This window comes from Sardina pilchardus, chromosome 21 (assembly GCF_963854185.1).
Source record: "Sardina pilchardus chromosome 21, fSarPil1.1, whole genome shotgun sequence".
NCBI classification, from domain to species: Eukaryota; Metazoa; Chordata; class Actinopteri; order Clupeiformes; family Clupeidae; genus Sardina; species Sardina pilchardus.
Window position 1 is genome coordinate 20,802,027 of NC_085014.1, and position 21,352 is coordinate 20,823,378.

The window sequence follows — 21,352 nt, forward strand, 5'->3', positions numbered from 1 at the left end:
CACTAGAAAGGTAGCTCACCCCTCCTTTCAGCATTCTCACAGAAACTCCACACAGGGCTATGCTTTCTGTTTCGGGCACAGGCTGCCCTTACTTTCTTCGTTTCCAGTTTTTGGAGCCTGGGCTGCCTACAGAAACCTGTTTTTCCCCCCTAACAGTGTAGGCCTACTCACGGGATGGGTAGCTAGCGGATCAAGAGGAGACATTCGGTAACTGACAAAAAGTGTGATGGGCTTGAAATCGTATGATCACTGACTTTCCCTTTAGCTTACCTGGGTTAATCACTAAACCATGGACTTAAAATGCCAGGTGTCAGGACTGTGTATGAACAATGGAGTTGAACAGTGTATGGTCATACTAATTGAAGGTACTATAAATAAAATGAATAGGTCTGAATTGAACAACAAATTAGATATTTAATTTTTCAGATCTAGAACAATACAAAACACGTCAACAAGGTACAACGGTTTACTAAAAATTCCAGATTTATTAAAATAATAATTTACAACACATTTGGTGAAATGGTGACCAAGCTGAAGCGGGGTCCTGTTTGTAATTTTGTAAAGAAGCGCTTGGCAATTAAACGTGCAAACACCAGAGTTGGGAAATTGACACCACTTTCTTTGCGACCACTTGACAGATCACTGCCTAAGCAAGTCCACTTCATATACACTGGAGTTTGTAAATGGTTCAAATCCGAGAAACCTGCTCTGGAGTACACCGGCACTTCATTCTTTTGGTCCATCCAGATGTCTCTCAATGCTTGTATACGAGAAGCACAACACAAGACTAAGTCACAGTGGTACCTTATGGTCAAACAGTAGCATAGAAAGTGTGTGCAAATATCCCCTTTCCCGTAGTCTGCTGTTTTTTCTTTTGTATATATATATATATATATGTATATATATGTATTTTTTCTAGAAATATATATATACCGGCAAGGCAGTGCATAGAAAGAGGGTGCTGATGGTCTTGACATTAGCGCATGGTCACCAGCTCTTCTGAGGAGGTGGGGTGGATGGCAATGGTGTTGTCAAAGTCAGCTTTGGTGGCACCCATCCTGATAGCAACAGCAAACCCCTGCAGCATCTCATCGCAGCCAAGGCCCTGCATATGGAGGCCAACCACCTGAGAGGAAGACGAGAGAGAGAGAGAGAGAGAGAGAGAGAGAGAGAGAGAGAGAGAGAGAGAGAGAGAGAGAGAGAGAGAGATGAAGGAATCCAGCACACAGAGAAGCCAAATTCAACATGAGCTGGTGCACTAGCACCAACACGTCTTTTGAAATGGCAGCATGCAGTCTAAGAGTTCAGTTTTCGCAAAGTCATTGGTGCAGAGGCCCATCCCACATGCCACCCCAAATATGGACTATGCGTGGACAGTCAAGTCATCAATCAAACAACTTGCAACTCAAGTTCACTCGTGTCTGTCAGAACCGGTCTGGGCACAGACCCAGTCAGGCTCGGCCATACCTTCTCCTCCTTGCCCACGCAGATAAGCTTCATGGCACACTGAGTCTTGCGGGTCGTGACGGCGTGGTACATGGGCGTGAACGAGGTTTGGTATGTCTTCAGGTTCTCCTTCCCCCAGCTCTTAATGGCCTCCTCTGCAACACCATGCAAGGGAGAACGTAAGGGGTCAGCTACAGTGGAGCAAGTTATGCCTCTAGTCATGCTGTAATCACAATGTTCAAAATGGCTCCCACAACAGGCGTGTGAACGTCGTAAACATGTTATATGGGTCATTCTATAATTCGGGATACATTTCGAGTGTAGAGAGAAAAAAATAATGAATGAGTTTATCACTACACTTTTTTTTGTCTAGTCATAGAACAGACTTGAAAGAATATATATGCCATAAAATAAAAATGGCAACTGCTAAAGACAAACTTGGTAAAATACAGATATGGGGAGTAGAAGTGGGTACAGTGGGTATGAAATATTATTATTGGGGAAAAGTTGTCTTAATTAGCATAACTGTTCAAAATGTATCCCATAAAAGATTTCTTTTTTGAGAAGAACTCGATTTTTTAACTTTGAGACGCATTAATGTAACTCAAAATATATACGTATATCTTAAACCTACAGTGCTGCTTGAAAGTCTGTGAACCCTCAGACATGGTCTGTTGCTTTTTATATAAAAAAACAAAATAACCTTATTTAATGTGTATCCAATTTGTAAAGCTTGCCTTCCTAATAGACAGCAACAAAACGTTACATAATTTCATTATATATACAACAAAAGTGGTTTAGTTCACAAAAACTCGAAATATAACAAAATATGTGAACCCATGTAGCTAATTTCTTGTACCATACCATTGTTTTGCAACCACTACTTCAACCAAACGCCTTCTGTACCCATTAACCAGTGTCTCACATCAGGTTCTGTGGACTTTTGCCTACTTCTCCCTGCAGAACTCAGCCAGTTGAAAGTGGTCGGAGGGTCACCACGCACTGCCCGCTTCAGATCTAGCCACAACATTACTACAGAATTGAGGTCTGGACTAGACCAATTTAGAGTATGAATTACAGTATCTTGATCATAACCCATTCCTTGGTAATTTTGCTTAAAGACTAATCATGGTCCTGTTGTAAAATCGGTTTCTTCCCTTGCTTCCCTTGCTTCATCTCCCTGACTGACATGAGGTTCAGAATCAGATCAAGAATTTATTGATAGGCCTGAGAATTCATGGTTTCCTGGATGATATGGAGTCATATATGGGCAGATATGAGCAGATATGGGCATCCACTTCTAAAAAATGTTACTTTGACATTGAATGCCCAGAATTTACTAAATCATTTGTCTTACAGTGAATAAATGGAGCTGGGATCTTTTAGAAAGTCTTGTAGCTTTCCCGACTGATGGGCGGTCACTACTCTCTCCCCTTTGTCCTCATGATATCTCCTTTCCTCTTGGCATTGTTGAGCCCTGTGGGTATGCCTTGGCACTACATTCGTTTGGTAGTTGGTTTGATCAGCATGCTTAATTGATTACTTTGCAACCAAATACAGTATGTCTTACATACATCAATTACCTACTTAACCTTACCAATGCAGCTGGAGGTTCACTTACTTTTGTACATAAATTAATGCTTCATGATTTTTTGGCTTCTTAACAAGTCCATGCATTTTGATAAATATACACAATACTATTTGATAAATAACATCATATTCCAAAACTTGTAATGATAAAATGTAAAATGAGAACATCATGATACAGCAGAAAACTCCAAACTGTTCAAGGGTTCACATACTTTCAAGCAGCACTGCATGTTTTCCCCTCCAAAACACAAACATTAATCAAAAAGGAAAAGATTACAGGTTTAGCATCCTGTTGGAACATGTCCCCATAGGTAGACTCATTTATTTGATGCACATCAACAGTCTTTACCGCTAACTCTACAATCACCACACACCTTTATCATGGGCTCCTATGATCCACCACAGCATTCATCTGTAAGACTGCAGATTACAACTGATTCCCAGAGTACCCCAAGGTACCACACCAAGGTACACCCTTTTCATCTACGCAATAGCTATTAGACAAGAGGCTGATAAAGCATGACTTTTGAAAAAAAAAAAAAAACAGTCTTTGGACTGTCCATAAATGGTCAGTCACTTTACTATTTGAAAGAATAGGAGCTGTTGTGAAAGTAGCCTAATGATTAACTCCGGAGGCAACATGTTTGATCAGCTTCATCCAGGCATGGTTAACCCATTTCTTTGAAAAGGAGCATGCAGGATTTTACAAAATTCAATAATTAGCTACTTGTTTAGCAATTCACCAATACAGTATACAATAATTGGGAGGAGAATGAACACCTCTACAGGCAAGGGCTGCAAACTCCTGGCAGCAAGGGCTTACTAATGTTAGCAGTCAGAGTATTATATTGACCATTGCATTGTCATATAAGGCCTTTTGTTGTTGCCCTCTACACACAAAAAGGCACAGCCCACTTTCTGAGGTTTCTGGTGATTTATACTGTACAAAAGACATGCAATGTACACTTGGACAAGCCATTTTAAATTCAACAGACAGTTGTTTACCAGTAAACATATTTTGCGATTAAAACAATGGCTTAACAATGCTTTCTGATAATACAACGGTTAGCTTCCCCCCCAAAAAAAATCAGTTCCTAGCTGGATCAGAATGCATAGCTTCCTTTAGACTACTCCTATTTATTCAGAAACAATGAAAATACATTAATGTCTGACATAATACCATATGCTATTTTGTGAAGCTCGCTGTATCTGACGCGGTTTTGTGAATAAAATCGGCAAAAAATGGTGCCATGTTATGTTAGACATCACCCAACCGTTTCACGCCACCCTCACCTAAATGACTAAATATCACCAAAAACAGTGTGGACGGAACATCTAATACTACTTAATCCAACTGAAACTGCGGTTGATCCCCAATATCTAGTCATGCTTTCTCATCACTAGCCAATCAGAGCTACTGTTCTGAAGTCCCTTGCATTTCCTGATGCCATAGACAAGTTTGTCAAACTCACAAGGAGCCTTTTAACTAACACCCGAGTCAGTCAAATACTTCATAGTTTTATGGTTCAAGGACCTGGTTCAATAGTGACTTTATTCCATTAATAAGGGCACCTTGAGAAGAACCTATAGTGAGCCAAGAGGAAAGATTATACACAGATTTGTTCAAAAAATGCACAGGCTGAACTCACCCTCTGTGAGCCCCACGGTGCCTATAGGTGGGTGGGCGAACACCACGGTGGGAATGTTGCTGTAATCCACTTTGGATTCTGGCTTGTTTTCAAAGAGGCGATGGGCAAGCTTTCGGCCGGCGGCAATAGCAACTGCCCACACAGAGAGAGGAACAGGAGTGTAACACACTGACAGGCAGAGCTAGAAAACATCACAATACCACTGGAGATAGCATCGCTTGCTTCACGTCTTGGCATCTACTATGCAACGGTGGAGATCGGGTTCACTTCCTGATAAGCTGCTTAACCATAGCCAGGAAAATAAATGTGCCATGTTCCATTGCACCTCTTACTCTGGAAGTGTGTAAAGTATGTTTCATATGCAGAGGCTATTTCCACATTAGCCATTTATTTATTTTGAAAAATATTGAGCTGAGCTTTGATCTCATGCAGGCAGTGTGAATTCCCTAACCAGTTAACAGGGCTGCCAGAATGAGAATCATGGCGTTCTGCTGCCACACACACATACACAGGCGCGCACAATGTATATAGTGTAAACCAGACTCAACTCGATGCCAACTATACTACCATTCAAGCTAATTTTGTATTATAAATGTATTTACTGATGTAGTAAATCATCCTTTACAAAGTGTACTAATACTACTGATGACGCTACAACTACTTCGACTTCCAGTATCAATAACTCCAACAACAACCACAGCAGCAATTGAGTACATATGGGGAATTCGGGTCATAAACAGTCTCCCTAAAGACATGGAAGTAAAACACTGTTCACTCCATATTACTGGTAGAAAATGTCAAATTACCAGGAGTAAGGAGGGCTTTGCCGCAAACATCTCCAACCGCGTAGATTCCTTGACGGGTGGTATTTTGGAATTCATCCACCACAATGTGACCCCGCTCATCAACCTCCACACCCTGTTGGGTAAACACGGAAGTCCATCAACTGTGCTTCACAGACCAGAACGTGTTCTGTTTAAGAATTGTTGTCTACATTTTTATTGATTTACCATCTGACTGATGTTGAGTCCATTAGTGTTCGGTTCTCTGCCTATAGCCCAGAGAAGACAGTCCACTTCATCAATGACTCCGATCTTGTCCTCTTCCTTTTTCTCTGGGTCTCTGGTGACCAGTGTGACCTCCAGGCCTTGGTTCATTTTCCTGACTGACTTCACCTATCACATATTTGTGAAAACGAGTGAGCACATCCATAATATTTTTTCCACAGGCACCAGACAAACTGGTCTGAGGCCTTCATATATGAGCTCCAAAAATACTTTATTCACTCTAAATTGTCAAAGTGTCGATCTCAACAGTGTGAATAAAGTCATTTTGGGCTAAGATACAGTGTGCACTGCAGGCCATATCTCTTCACTTACAACCTTACAAGGCTTGACCCATCACACATTGCTTGTCAATTAGCAAGCATTAGGGCACAAGAGAGGGAGGACGAGCCTTGTAAGGTTCAGGGAAGAAATGAGAGTTGAGAATATATCTACCTGTGTGTTCCTCCATAATTCAATCCCAGCATTTTCCAACTCTCTGGTGCAACTTGCGCTTATGAAGGAATCAAAGTTCCTCAATACCTACCGAAAAGACAAAATCAAAAAAAGTTCCAACAGTGAACTTTATGTTGTGCCTTATGAGAGAAATCATGGAATTCGCATGGAAAAGAGGGTTCTTACCTCACCCTGTCGAATGATGACCGATGTCTTGGACCCCAAAGTGGAGAGGATACCAGCCATCTCCACCGCAATATACCCAGCCCCCACAATAACACTGCGTCTACAGGGACAGAGACAGACAAAGCTCAGCAGATGACACAGACACCAAGTTCCGAGAAGCATCGCTCAAAAGAACAGCCGTGGCACGGCCCTGTTCTCTGACTCACTTGGGTAGGGTATCAAGTTCAAAGAAACCATCACTGGTGATGCCAAGATTCGCACCTATATGAAAAGAAAACACAAAAGAGGCACCAGTGACCGAACTATTTGAGTTTCCTGGCTGATCTTATCAACCAGATTTGCACAATGGTAACAATAGCAAATGAGGAAGCACGCTAGTAATTTACAAGAGTAAGGGGGCGCTCATATAAACAAACTTTTTTCACCTCCAAAACATGCGTATTACAAAGTAACGGGTGTTAAAAACATGCGAGGTAGAAATTGATTCTGTACATTGTTGCTATGATGAGCATGATCTAGCTTAATCACTAGCTCCCTGGCTTAGCTAAGGCAGGCAGCTAAGCAAAAAACAATTGTTGGAGGGGAAAAATGCAACCTTAAAATGTTAACTATTTTTAACTTTCAGAGCATAGAGGTTTTTTTCTGCTCGCCTTTCCATAGGGAAAACCCACTGGCACCTCACCTGGGATCTCATTATCACTGAGAACAGACGGGCGCCCTCCTGTGGCAATGAGAATGTGTGGTGCCGTGTACTTCTTCCCATTGACCTCTATTGTGGGTTCAGGGTCGTCAGTGAAGGACGCAAGGCCATGGATGGACTCAATGTTTGCCTTGAGCGGGAAGACATAACACCCTTCAATTCACGTGGACCATAAATAGCACAATAATCAACATCAACCATTGTTTACTCAGGGATGATTGACTGAGCTCTTGTAGAGCAATGTTCTGAATTTACATTCATACAACAACAACATCATCATCATCAAATGACAAACAATAACAATAAAAGAGTATATGACACAAAAGCCTAAATGAAAAAAATAACACTATTTAGGTGCCTAAAACATTGAGACAACACAAAGGTCTTACCTTATCGAGATTCCCTTGATAGATCTGATTTAGTCTCCCAACGTAGGCATCCCTCTTGCTTTTGAGCATGCTGTGGGCACACAGAATGGCATATTTCAATGGAATTCCCTTATCAATGGCATTTGTCACTATATCTTCAGTGGAGAAGCTGTGGTCAGTTTTAGAGAGCAAACAAGCTTTGACTCCACCTCCAAGTCTGTTATCACTCCAGATCACCTTGAGTTACGCTTGAAGGGTGTGTGGAATGCTCTGACAAACTCATTTAAAAAGTAACAATGGAGCCATAGTCCATGGGTGCAACCATCCATCTTGTTGCAATGCAATCTGAACTTCCCCAAAGAGGTAACATTACATTGTGAAAGCAGAAGACAACAAAACTCTATTACCGACTAACATGCTCTAGCCACCCCCAGCCCCACCCCCCTCCCCTCCGCACACATACAAAATCAACTTGACCAAACATGACTTCAGTGCAGCACTGTCGGTCCCAGTGGTGTCTGCTTACTTACTGCCAGCTGAACTGAGTATTGGCACCAAGGTAACCATAGTCCGCTCGGTCATGGGCTACCTCGGCATGCACGGCCGCATTCCACATTACCTGTCGACACAGCAAGAGGCAAAAAGCAGGGCGTTTAAGGACGGCGATCAGTCCAGTCATGTTACCTATATTTCAAGGACTAGGGCTGTGTATTAAATAATGGGTAAACACAATAGAGGAACAGAATAGAAGAGACATCACTACCTTCTTCGGGACGCAGCCCACGTTCACCTAAAACCCAAGAGGGGAAAAACATTACATTGCATTACACATTTATTTACATAAACCAAGCATACAAAACAACTATTCCAGTGAAGACAACTTGGATTCAAATATTAACTGGTCATGTATGTAAGTAAGGGGTTGCACAGTAGAAAAACAGTGCAGAAAACAATAGCGTGATATAACACTAACTGCAACCATTAAAGTAAAACAAACACCAGCTGTCTAAGGTAGGAAAATTCCCAAATCTCTCAAGAAGAAGAGTTCTCCCTCCCGCCCACGTAGGCTAACACCTAGCCTACCCAGCTTTGAAGAAGTGGGTTATTGCATAACTTTCCTAGTTCCTACATTGGAGCTGCAGAACCATGTTGCCCCATTCGAAACTGTTTGAACCCATACCAACAACAGCAGGACACAGTTTACATTTGTTACTTTGAAGCAGAGGACGGTACGCTGGAGCGGTGCCCACTGCTTTTAAGCTCTGACAAACCACAACATTGCGCACAAAAAAACATGCCACAAAAAGAGCGTAATCTGGAGGCTTCGCAATGTACCACTGGACTAGGCTACATGTGACATTTGCGAAGAACCACCGCGGCCCATATATGTTGGAAAAATTACTGCCTTGGCAGAACTCTGGCGCTGATGTTTGAGCGCAACAAGTAGGATAAGCAGGCTACTCATAGATCACATAGCATGTTGCTGTAACCAGGATAACGTCTACTCACGCAGGTACCTCCAAGTTTGTGACTCTCGATCACGGCGGTGGAAGCCCCCAACTCCGCCGCCCTCCGGGCACCGGCCAGCCCCCCAGATCCACCGCCTATGACCAGAAAATCGAACCGGGTGACCGTGTCAGAAGCCATGGTCCGACTGAGAAGTCTACAAGAGGGTGAAAGCGATCGCCGGAGTGTAAGGAGTGACACTTGCACTCGAGTAAACTGTATTATAATAGCCATAACCAGGAAGCGCACAGCACCGGACGCAGTTGTTTAGACTAATGGGAGGGACATTCCAATGAGTGATGCTGAAAGCCAGTGCTTAGTCATTGTGAATTGCAACAATAGTGTGTAAATCCCAGAAACAGTTTTAACAATAGTCATGGTGATGTTAGTATGGCCTACTGTCCATTAGGCTTGTATGACTCCGGCATCCATTTGGCCGGCGAGACATGAAATAGTTTACAGAAACAATGTTTCAGGTGTAAGCGGGTAATGACATTTGATTCGACCAGCAGGGGAGCAATGGCAACCATTCCACGTTAGGGATAAGCTGGTGTTTCTGGAAACCATAAACATGTGCTCTGAATTTGAATACCAAATTGTCGCCGTGGGAGAGGCGACGTCGTGAGTCACAACTGATTACAAAATGACTTTAAAAATGCACTGGCAATCCAATCAAGTTAATGGGAAAACAGACAGTAACGCACACGATTGCCTTCCAGGCAATGCACTCACCGACAAAGTGTCGCTATGTTTACGCTGAATGTGGAAAATGCATTTCGGTACATCTTTTCAGCTTGCTCTGTGAGCAAACTCCTTTTGGACTGGCAACTTTATCTTAGGTGCTCAAGTTGTAACATTTCATATACAACTGACTTCCCAATACGTTTACCCTTCTCATGTACGCTGCATAACAACATATGAACATCAGCTGCTTTATACATGCTGTTGGGTAGCCTACACCAGCTTCCGGTGATGGGCCGGCATTATTTGCATTTCAACATAAAAGTCGATTTATGGGTCTTTCGAGCAGCAATAGGTACTTATTTACAGTATGCATGCTTTATTAGGCTTATTTGGCTTACTAGGTCTTCCCACTAAATCTTGTGAAAACAAGGAGGAAAAAAACTGATCGTGGAGAACATCACCAAGTTATCGGCTTTTAAATTCTCAGACAGGCTATCTTTTTGCCCATATCCTGTGTCATTTGATTTCACCAGCAGAGGGCATGATTACTCTTTTCTGTTTGAATTCCATGACATCCAGGGATGGTTCAGAATACATCATTGTAATCTTTCATGGAAATACAAATTGGCAAGTTGGATTCATTTGTGCTGGGCTAGGCCTGTAGGCGTAGGCCTATATCAAACAAGATGTAGGCCGTATCATTTAAAGATGTTCAAGAATGAATGGCACATACACTGTTATTGTTCTTTCTTTCTTTCTTTCTTTCTTTCTCTCTCTCAGTCTGTATTTTTTTTCTTTCCGGTAACCTTTGTGGCTCAATGATTAATTTGTTCACTCAGTATAATTATTCCAGTAGTGATTGTAAACAACTATGTTTGGAATAATAAAAAAAAAACCTGTGTCCCCATATTGCGTGATAAAATGTTGGCCCACAAATATTTCCCTGGTGACACTTGCCGACAACCGGAGGTAGCCTACAATTCCTAAGGTCAGCGTAATTTGCGGTTATCTGTAAACGCGTTATTATACTACCAGGTTAATAGCTTGTGGTTCCTGCTGATATCATTTTTGCAAAAATATGCTTATGACACATGAGATTAGAGAAAATGTGGCCATAAATATCGGGGTTTGCATCGGACAAACTCGTTTGTGGCACTGCCTCACATCTGCATGCGCTTCAATACTCGGGTCTTCCAGGTGCTGGCAGTTGTCATTTCATGAGCAGCTTGTAGCTTTTATTTTTTTGCTACGAACGACCACACAAAACTATGGGACAGTCTCATAAACAGCCAGGAGCGTATCAAACCGCACTTTTCTTTGGAGTTTTGACGAGTTTTGCTTGCAGTGTTTCGGGACAGACGCCTAACATTTTTAGTGACATATTGCAGTTCTATGGTGAAAATGGCTTCGTGACCCCCGCTGACATTAATAGTTTATTTGAACTCCTGAACAGCAAGCCACTTAATCTCGAAGGAATTGTGTCCAGCTCTCAGGTAAGTTAAATGGTCATTTATTTTGCTGGGGAGTGCGGAATCCCCCCCATAAGAGATTAATGTTTTATCAGTCAGCTATTGCTTTAACTCAGTTTGAACTGACTGTGATTCGCCTGTGATATCCAGTCTAACTAATGATGTACCAGTCATCTGATTGGTTAACTTATTTCGTTGTATTATAGCCTGACATTAATGAGTTTTACTGTATCAATGTAGGCTACAACAGTTTGACTAGAGTGGTATAGCCTTTCAATTGCTGTCATGACTTGAAAACAATGTTCAATACCTAACCTTACCATCTGTTAACTCCAATTCTGTCCAGTGTCTGTCAGGAGTTGAGGTCCTTGCCCTGTATGGACTTGGCAACCTCACCAGTTTAGGTGAGACTCACCTAAATGACATCTGCCCGGCTCTTCTTCAGCAAGCTGTGCAGCCCGCGTGCCCTGGGGATGTGGAGGTCAGACCGTCCATTGATGCCTCTGGTGAGTGATATGGGATATGCAGAGCCTGAATGGTCTGATTGCTCATGCAGCTTTTTATGAGTACATGTTGATAATGATGTACTGTATGTCACCATTGATATCCATTCACAATCTGCAGTGACATATTTACAGTACAATAGAGCAAGGTTTGTTTGAGTATGACTGAATAAAGTGCCAAAATGGTACTAATTTGTTAAACGTATCAGCAGGTTAGCCTCAGATTAGTCTGAGTGTGTGTGTGTGTGTGTGTGGTGTGTGGTGTGTGTGTGTATGTGTGTATGTGTGTGAGTGTGTGTGTGTGTGTGTGTAAGGGGACTACTAGTAAAGGTACCATTTAAAACAATAAAAGATCAGAAGCTCCATTAATTTAGTTTAATGAGTTCAAGCCGTTGTAAATGAGATCAGAGTTGCAACATCACAGCGTGACATGCCTACTGTCCACACCCTACCTTTCTTCTGGCATGAACCAAGCTAAACATGAGAGAACACAGCATAACATTTTTAAAAGACTACTTTATTGTCTAATATATCACATTTTGGGATTACAATTGTCTCTTGTTAGCCTGAAACCTGCTGGGTAACCTATTTGTTAAGTGCATGTCTGTGGTTGACTCAGTGTGAGTATTGAGAATAGCCTAATGACTGAAACGTCTGCTCACCCTCAGTGAAAATCTTCTTCAGCAAAGTTTTTTGCCTACTATTTTTTCAGAGTGCGAACCTTTCCCGCCTTTTTTACATTTTGGAGTGCCATGGCTTAATGCCGATGTTGCTAAGAATGCATACTTTCATGTCCATATACTTACATTTGTACATTATATACTGTACATGTCCGGTTGCTTTCAGCAGTGAGCTGATTTCTCTATTCCTCGATTGTGAAAATGGCTGATTGTGCTGTCCTCTTAACTGTCATCCCCACCACAGTGTGGGGATTTGGGTTTCTGGCCATTACCATCATCAACTCTGCCTCTCTGCTGGGACTGTTCCTCGTCCCTTTCACCAAGAAGGCCTTCTTCCCCAAGATCCTCACATATTTCATTGGGCTGGCAATCGGCACGCTGTTCTCTAATGCTGTCCTACAGCTCATCCCAGAGGTGAGTTAGTGCATTTTGTGAATTAGAATGGCTTATCAGAATCAGCTTTATTGGCCAATTCTGATTCTGATTTTTTTTATATAGGATGTCATCATTATACCAAAGGTATTTCTGTGGCACTGTAGATTTAATGCTAAGCCCCTTTCTATGTACTAGGCTTTGGGGTTTGACCCCAAGAAGGATAACTACACTTCCAAAGCTGTTGGGATATTTGGTGGGTTCTACCTGCTCTGCTTCATGGAGAAAGTCCTTAAAATGATACTGAGAGTGGACATAGAGGTGAGACTATAAGATATTGAAAACACAGTCCATGAGGACAGGCTTTATTGTTGTTTTTGTTTTGTTTTGTTTGTTCATAGTAAACCTTGTTTTCCCCTCGTCTCTGTTTCTAAGCATGGCCACAGTCACTTTGTACCTCCGGATTCTCCCCAACTCGGCTCTCACCATGGCGATATTGGCGAGAAGAATGGAGATGTGGGAGAGAGGAATGAGGTTATTGCCGTGACCAGCTTCAATGACAAAGCCAGTACGACTGTTGATCCTACCCAGGTACCCCCCCCCCCCATTTTGTCAAACAGTAATTTTGTAACACACCTAGTGATCATAATTAGCTGGCTTTATGGTGAGAGCTGTTGCAGGATATGAGATGAGTGTGATATGAGTGCCATTTCTCTTTGTGTTCACAAATCAAGTGTTTGGTGTCTGATATTTTCAGTAGACAGCTGTTTTAAAGCGTTTCATTTTTTTTAATGTATGATAATGCTAAAGTAACATTTAAATCCAAAAATAATAGGCAATAGATTTTTTTCTTTACTAAAAATGATTGTTTGTACTGAGGGACTTGTACATGATTTGTGAACTTTCTATGAACTGGCTTAAAGCAGCAGGATAACACACGCCGGCAAAATATGTTACTTTCAAAAGCCGTCACAGCAGAAATGAAACAGAACAGTAGGAGGTTGAAGTACTGCCACAGTGCAATTAGGAAAATAATGTTAATGGTTAACTGGGCAAAATGAGAGTCCCACGCTGGCCTTGAAGCAGGTCAAATACTCAGTTGGTACAAACGTCATGAAAGAAATAGGTGAAACTAATCATGTTTAACATTGTGTGACTGGCCTTACGTGGAATGCAAAACAGAGTGAATCAGATAAATGTTAAGTGTACATTTGTGTAATAGTAGACTATTCTATACAATAGGGTAATGAACACATTGCTTTCTGTATGTATGTATGTATGTACTGTATGTATGTGTGTGAGAAGCTAAAGTTGACTGTATTGGACTGTGGGCACAGGAATCGTCTGTCTGTTCTATCGGGTCTGTGTCACCTCTCAGTGAGGGGTCTAAGTGCAGAGACACACAGCTGTGTTTGCTTTGCAGACAGAGCCACTTGAATACCACTCTGACCCAAATCAACATGTTCATTTCCATACCTTTCGACAAACTTATTAACTATAGGCCTAACTGTACGACCTCGTCTTATTTTTTTGACCCTCCACACAATTTGAAGTGGTTTCAAAATCCCTTTTACAAGCGAAATAGAGCTTGTAGAGAGATGTGATTTGATGATTTTTAATCACGTGTCGCTCACCCACGCTCTCGCTCTCGCTCTCCCCGTTCTCCAGCCGCCGGTGGTGGGCTCGCGGACATCCTGTCTCTGGCTCCGGGGTGCGAAGCTGTCCAGTATCAAGACGGTGGCCTGGATGATCATACTGAGCGACGCCCTGCACAACTTCATCGACGGCCTGGCCATCGGGGCGTCCTTCACCGTGTCCATCCTCACGGGGTTCAGCACCTCCATCGCCATCGTGTGCGAGGAGTTCCCCCACGAGCTGGGTGAGGAGACGATAATGTCACCGCACGCACGCACGCACGCACGCACGCACGCACGCACGCACGCACGCACGCATGCACACACGCACACACGCACACACACACACACACACACACACACACACACACACACACACACATACACTTACCCACCCAACCATAGACACACACACACACACACTCTCTAAAATGGGATGTGTTGAAATGACACATTGCGTGTTAGCTCAAGAACAACACAATATTGTGTCCATTTCAACACAGCAATTATGTGCCTGGGTGGGAGACAAAAACAGACAAAAGAACAAAAACTGCAGGTAACACATTTAGATAGTACCTGAAATCTGTCTTACACCTGACTAGTCACACAAATTTGTGCTAAAATTTACACAATATGTGTTGTCCCTTGAGCAATATTTTTAGAGTACATGCACACACATGCGTGTTGCTATGCCCCTCTCGGCACAGATGCCATGCAGGACACCATGTTGTTGATTCACATACACACACACACACACACACACACACACACACACACACACACACACACACACACAGAGAAATGTTAGTGAGATAAGGGGGAGATATGGGGAAGACTGAACAGGAAGTTTGTCTTTGACTCTGTTGGCATGTAAGCACCGATGCTGCCATCCACTCACACATACTGCAGTTGTGCACCACAATAATTACACATGCAGGCATACTGCACATACCCACACACTCTCATGGACACAGACACACACACACGCACACACACACGCACGCACACACAAGCACCAGATGTTTACATTTGTATCATTTGTATCATCCTTATATTCATATTTGTTTATTAAATAGAGAAACGTCATTGAAATTTAAGAAATAATTGTGACCTATAAATAAAACATTGCTCTTCATTATACCATTATTGGCTATTTAATCCAAATGTCAGTACAGTCGTTCTGCGCTTGTTCTTGTAATATAATATGTAATGTCTGACCAACTTTTTGAAATTCTTCACTGTTAAATTAATTATTGTATTGTATTGTTTTTTTTATTTTTATTGATATATCGCTTTTGATAAAGGCGCCTGCTAAGTAGCAATAACCATAACCATGCCCATAATATAGGCAGATTACTGTATGTTAGAGATTGAGAAACAATTGGAATAGAAGAAGGACCTCTCCCTTTGCCGCCCCCTGCAGGTGACTTTGTGATCCTACTGAATGCGGGCATGAGCATCCCGCAGGCCATCTTCTTCAACCTGCTGTCCGCCATGTCCTGCTACTTGGGCCTGGTGATTGGCATCCTCATTGGCAGCTCCTTTGCCCCGAACGTGATCTTCGCCATTGCCGGGGGCATGTTCCTTTACATCGCGCTGGCAGACATGGTAAGGAGAGAACTAATAGGGAGCAAAGTTCAAGGGCAAACACTGAGACCAAGTGTGTACACTGTTCACGCAGTGCAGTCGAGGACAGTCTCTGGAAGGGAGTGTTAGCACTCCTGTTAATAATTCTAAACAGACATGATAACATATAGGACAGACTTTTTCCTAGACTAAAAGTCCTCTTATAGGGCTTTGTTACTTATGCCCCCTTTGGCTCTTCTAAAGTCTTTTTTTGCACAAATTCACAACCTGAACCTCATGGATAGATGGTGAGGAGAATGCGTAAAACCCAGGACGTGCTAACAACACATATTTAAAATGTACAGGCTGACAGCGTAGCTCGTTTAGCTTGTGAATGTGCCGCGTATAATGACAGGTCAGTTTTATTTGCTCGTTCTTGGTCTCTCAGGCCAAAACGGTTCATAAGCCCACATGGAATGCATACACAACTGAACAAAAACAAAGGAAATATAAAAAAGATATATCATGACACCACATAAACATCATCCATCTATGTAAAGATAAGCCATGCATATCTTTGTCATGTATACACTGTAGTCATACATTAGGTTTTTTTTTTTTATTTCTGTGGTTGGATGGGACATGAAAATCCTCAAAAGGAGTGAAACGTAGCAGTTTGGACTATTTTGGATAAGAGGTCGTTACAGAGGCGGAAAAGACAATTACAGGACCACCACCAGAAACTAATGGGAATCGTTTTCAGTTTAAATACCCCAGGAGCATGGTTTTATGGAGGTTTAGACTCCAGAAATGTTGGCTCCACAGCAACAAGAGACAAGTGGACTCATTGTTCATTTGAAGATTGGGGCCAGGGGGAAGCGAGAGCCCTCATGATCTATACAGTCAAGGGACTGTTGCGCTGTCTTCCCTAACCACCATGAAGAAACACAAGTCTGTAATTGCAATGCCTGTGGGCTGCTTTTTTTTTTAACAAAAAAAACAAACAACTACAACATTTTATGGTATACGATCTACAGCAGTCAGCAGACATACTGTATATTGGTCTGGTTGGCTTGTTTCCAAAACGTTTTGTGGATTGCTTGATCAACGGTTACGTGGACAGCCACAATTTGCAAAGTGTGCATATGTTGGATTCTTCCGTCTCCGATTGCTTTATGACTTCCTTTGCTGGCTCTCCTAAACCTATGCGGTGGATAAGATAGGGGCAAGCCAGCTTTTTGATGATGAAGCCTAATTAGGTTAAATAACCCTCAGCTGTTCCAGTGTGGTAGAACACTGGGTTCACTTCCTGTTCAAGTCCTGTTTGAGCCTTCAGACTTCTAATGAGACACAACTTTGTTCTTGCCCATGTAGTTCCCTGAGATGAACAGCATCAGCAGTGCAGCGGAGAAGACAACCAAGACACAGGTGATTTTCTTCCTGATCCAGAATGCTGGAATGCTCTCCGGATTCTCAATCATCCTGCTCATAACGATATTTGCCGGACAAATCAACCTGGGCTGACCCTGAATGGACTCCTCCAGTAAGCGTCCACTTTTGCTTACTGGGTTGAAGTCTGCACCTCCATATTCACGGACCCAGTTTATGTGTATATATATAATAGTTTACTTTCTATTGGATTAACCTACTGTAAACAACAGCACTTTAATTTCTTTCTAATTGCCACCTTTGATAGTTTGAGCCTTTCATTCAGATGCCAGCAGATAATGACTGCATTAACATGAGAATCAAGACTGCTTTGCATTTCAATACTTAGGTATCTTAATTATTTGTGTTGGATCATATGGTTATACCATGTATTTATAGCAATTATAACATAATGTTTATATTATTTAAATATTATGAAGTTATTGACACATTAATCAGTTGTGTGCAATACTTTTCTACAGTTCGTCTTAAACACCAAGATAATGAAAAATGACTGAATTCAAATGGAATTCAGATGACCTTTCAACATTTTATCATATTTTATGACGTACTATTTTGAGTTTACAAATAACAACTTTCTATTGCTTCTTTTGCATTTTATCAATAAAAAAAGTCAACCAATAAGCATTTTAAAACTCCAACTTGAATTTTCTTCTCATTGACAACATCAGTCTGTTAGATCTGTATCTAGATGTAAGTAGACATTTATTTTTTTCAACATTCATTGACACAATACTGTACACTTAGCATCTGTGAAACATGACAATCAGTGCAATATTTTTTACAGTTCAAATTAAAAACAAACTTTTTTCCTCTTTAAAAATATACATCTATATATTTGTTTACATAATATGGTTTGGCTGTTTAACCTACATATTGTGTCTGAATGACATTAAACAAAAACACAATGGGGGAAAAAAAATCAGGCACATTATTAGCTCTATAAGACCTAGAACGCCACAGTTATCAATGAAGATATTCACTGCACTGGCAGAACACTTAGAACATGGGTTTACCAACGATCATGTTTTTTTTTCTTTCCTAAGCACGTGTTTATTCCGCTGGGGGTTCTAGAAGCACTTCAATGAGGCACCATGTGGATATCAGACCTAGAAGTTTGGGGGGTGAAGACAGGCGCTACATCACGGCTTTTAATCCAATATGGAGTCCCAACACAGCGACAGACACAATGCACAATATAGCAAAGCAAGGAGGGTTTTTTTTCCCCCACACACTGCACCCATGTCAGCAACATGTAGGCTACCATTAAAACACAGCTGGTGCTTTAGGTGAGATGACCTAAGGGTGGACAACTGTAAACCAACCATACCACTCAACACTGCAGAAAGCTGACGGGGAGAAAGAAAGACTGGCACAACGTCAAGGTGGCAAACGTGTACGCACAGGTGATCTAGCTCTGTCGTATGGGGGGATTGTTGGCTAATAACAGCACCCAATAATGCCATTCTGCCAATGTGATCATCCAGGTACTGCCCTTTGCGTGAACAAAAAAACCCTCATTTGAAAGAGGCTCTTATTACTCTTTAAAGAGATGCAGTCTTTCCTTTACCACTTTGTCACATCTCCCTGACACAGCCATTCGCACACCACAAGACAACGCATTTCTAAAGTGTGTGTGTGTGTGTGTGTGTGTGTGTGTGTGTGTGTGGCTCTAGACTGTGGTAGTGGAGTGAGGGGAGTGTGTGACTAGGGGAGGCAGTGGACTGAACAGTGCGAGTCCACTCACGGAGTAACTTTCCTCTCTTTGTCAGCCAAGGCCACTTTCCCAACGGAGTGGAGTCTCGGCTTCATCTCAGTCCAGTGAGAAATCAATCAGTGGACAGCTGTGGTGCCTAACACGAGAACATCAGCACAGCCTATTAATAATGCATCGTAAAGCCCTGAATAACTCCGTTACTGTACATTTAAAAACATGTGTACGGTTATTTATATTTACAAAACACGCGCGCACACGCAGATACCCGAACCCTCATGTGCTTTTGTGCATAAAGTCACTGGTGCAACTTTTCTACACCCCATCACATCGTTCATGTGATTCCAAGTAATGTACAATGCAATACAACGGCGCCACCAAAGAGCGGTTTGTTCTTCATGTGCATTAAGTCGAGCGCTGGGCCGTCACAAGCCACCATGCGTGATCATCGCTCTGACCGCATAGTAATAAGACACCTGCCGTGGTCCAACCTGCTCAGCCGTAGCTGACCAGAGAAAAAAAGTGTTGGAATGGCTAGTCCGCACACTTTTTTTTAGAATGAAACAACAGCAAAAACGGCAACGACAGACACAAACAAAAACCTCAGCATTTAACAGGTAATTTCGGCATGGAACACTGGTCTGGCTTCTACATGAAAAGCTGGAATGTCAAGTATCATTTAGTGCTAGTTCTAAACCGAAGGGGGTGGCGGGGGGGTTGATGGTGTTGGTGGTGGAGGTGGTGGGTGGGGGGGTGTTTGGCGAACTTCTCTCAAGGTTACACTGCAGCTGTGTGCAGACAGGGAGGAGAATAGGTTCTATGTCATGGTGCGCCCCGCGAAGCCGCATGACAGTGCTAATTACAGCAGTCAGGAGTTCCTTAAGATAGAAGATGAAACAGCCGTTAGAGGAGGCGCGCCGCGGGGGAGAGGAGCACTGGTGCGAGGCCATGACGCGCGGTTTTCCAAAAACAGCCGTTTCATCGGCAGGGGAGGTGTTCGGTAGGTGGTAATTTACACGGAGTTGCGTCGCTTCGGCGTACAGACGTGGTAGCTTGAAAGCCATGTCAGAAAGCCATGAGTCATGAGTCTAAGTGCAAAAAGTCTTGTCAGGGGGAACAACTCAAGGGCCCCTTCTCAACCTCTCTCCTCGATCCTCGATGCTCGGTCCTCAAGGCTCGTTCCCACTGATCTATAAAGAACACTAGATAGACTATCCCATAGTTGCCGCCCCATCATTCTTTATCTAGATCAGTGGGGACAAGGACCGAGGTAGGAAGGGAGAATAGATAAAAAAGACAAATGAGAGAGACCCAAGGTCTGTTGTTTGTTTGTGCGTTGAATTAGGGAGGCTGTGGTCGACAGATAATCACTACTGAGCATCAGGAGGAGGGCAAGGCATCACACTGGTGTGCACTGAAGAAACAGCTTTCCGAGGGGGCTTACTTATGTGATCAGAAATGTACTACACGACAGGCTTAAAACTATCTGCATGTGAGACTACAATGCTAATTAAATTAAAAAATATTGCCTGATCTGTTAAGAACAAGTAATGCATTTGACAACAAAAGGGGTGTTACAATAAGGTGAGTTAAACTGCTCATATTTTTTACAGCTTTGAAGGCATCACTTGTCTCATAGGCCTATTCCACAGGAGTCTATCCTATTTGGGGTCATTCGCATTCAAAAGCATTCCAGAGGATCACGAAGCTTCTAAAGCTCGTTCATTTCAAAAAAGCACAACTTGTATACAGTAAGCGCAACTTATATACCGACTGTGTGGATCTGAGGGAAAATCACACTAAAAATAAACATAACACAATGATAAAAACAAAACACCCCATATATGACACAAAGTGGCACTTTTTGCACAAGCTACGACATGTAAAACAAAACATTAAAAAAAAGCCCTACACCACTGGAGATCACCAGCGAATCAGACGCGTAGGACACGCTGGTCTCTCTCCTTGGGCTCAGGGTGTCAGCTTCTTCTCGTAGCTATGAGGAGCTCTGGACCGGGGGTGTCCGACCCCTCCGCGATGAGCTGGGTGTCCAGGCGAGTGGGGATGGAGTGGGGGTTGGTGGTGGTGGTGGTGGTGGTGGTGGTGGTGGGGGGGCATGTAGTGGTGGCCATGGGGGCATCAGTGGCCCCCTTCGCTGGGCGCGGGGCTCTCCGATCGCCCTTCCTTGTGGTTGCCAGGCGGCTGTTTTTTCTGCTTGCTCTTGCACTTCCGTAGCATTCGCACCTGGGGGAGAACGGGGGGGGGGGGGGTGGTCCAAAACGTCGGTTTACTCGCTCTTAAATGATCTCCGCTGAAAATGCTTCGTATTCAAATCTC

The 21,352-nt window shown here is 42.7% G+C and overlaps 3 protein-coding genes across 6 annotated transcripts in view; 1 reads left to right on the forward strand and 2 right to left on the reverse strand.

The window, feature by feature from the left end:
- Nucleotides 1-394: 394 nt before the first annotated feature.
- Nucleotides 395-9,856, reverse strand: gsr (glutathione reductase). Of its 3 annotated transcripts, XM_062525326.1 has the most exons (14): nucleotides 9,677-9,856; nucleotides 8,948-9,101; nucleotides 8,202-8,228; nucleotides 7,969-8,057; nucleotides 7,460-7,529; nucleotides 7,053-7,200; nucleotides 6,577-6,631; nucleotides 6,371-6,470; nucleotides 6,185-6,271; nucleotides 5,696-5,860; nucleotides 5,492-5,603; nucleotides 4,686-4,817; nucleotides 1,468-1,601; nucleotides 395-1,126 (listed from the first exon to the last, which is right to left on the reverse strand). In XM_062525326.1, exons 1-14 carry the CDS (start codon nucleotides 9,727-9,729, stop codon nucleotides 977-979), a joined length of 1,476 nt encoding a protein of 491 aa, XP_062381310.1. In that variant the 5' UTR covers nucleotides 9,730-9,856; the 3' UTR covers nucleotides 395-976. The 3 variants fall into 3 exon arrangements, with proteins under 3 accessions (XP_062381310.1, XP_062381308.1, XP_062381311.1); XM_062525324.1 differs by lacking the exon at nucleotides 9,677-9,856 and having other exon boundaries at nucleotides 8,948-9,202; XM_062525327.1 differs by lacking the exon at nucleotides 9,677-9,856 and having other exon boundaries at nucleotides 8,956-9,066.
- Nucleotides 9,817-18,223, forward strand: LOC134069366 (metal cation symporter ZIP8-like). Its single transcript, XM_062525328.1, has 8 exons — nucleotides 9,817-11,121; nucleotides 11,444-11,603; nucleotides 12,525-12,694; nucleotides 12,851-12,973; nucleotides 13,088-13,243; nucleotides 14,321-14,531; nucleotides 15,710-15,894; nucleotides 17,227-18,223. Exons 1-8 carry the CDS (start codon nucleotides 10,897-10,899, stop codon nucleotides 17,374-17,376), a joined length of 1,380 nt encoding a protein of 459 aa, XP_062381312.1. The 5' UTR covers nucleotides 9,817-10,896; the 3' UTR covers nucleotides 17,377-18,223.
- Nucleotides 17,990-21,352, reverse strand: part of LOC134069364 (diacylglycerol kinase theta) — a 31,716-nt gene continuing 28,353 nt past the window's right edge. For both annotated transcript variants that reach the window (XM_062525322.1, XM_062525323.1), the window contains one exon: nucleotides 17,990-21,259. In XM_062525322.1, the coding sequence (XP_062381306.1) occupies nucleotides 21,155-21,259 (105 nt within the window). In that variant the 3' untranslated portion in view covers nucleotides 17,990-21,154. The remainder of the gene's footprint in view (nucleotides 21,260-21,352) is intronic.

What these genes read in the sequence shown, in the direction of transcription:
- gsr (XM_062525324.1), bottom strand. Translation starts at nt 9,178, where the DNA reads ATGGCTATTATAATACAGTTTACTCGAGTGCAAGTGTCACTCCTTACA. An exon ending in GAACTTGATACCCTACCCAA is followed by an intron (nt 6,471 to 6,576) that starts GTGAGTCAGAGA and finishes CTGTCCCTGTAG; the next exon opens with ACGCAGTGTTATTGTGGGGG. An exon ending in TCATCATTCGACAGGGTGAG is followed by an intron (nt 6,272 to 6,370) that starts GTAAGAACCCTC and finishes TCTTTTCGGTAG; the next exon opens with GTATTGAGGAACTTTGATTC.
- LOC134069366 (XM_062525328.1), top strand. Translation starts at nt 10,897, where the DNA reads ATGGGACAGTCTCATAAACAGCCAGGAGCGTATCAAACCGCACTTTTC. An exon ending in TCCTACAGCTCATCCCAGAG is followed by an intron (nt 12,695 to 12,850) that starts GTGAGTTAGTGC and finishes TCTATGTACTAG; the next exon opens with GCTTTGGGGTTTGACCCCAA. An exon ending in CGACTGTTGATCCTACCCAG is followed by an intron (nt 13,244 to 14,320) that starts GTACCCCCCCCC and finishes CCCGTTCTCCAG; the next exon opens with CCGCCGGTGGTGGGCTCGCG.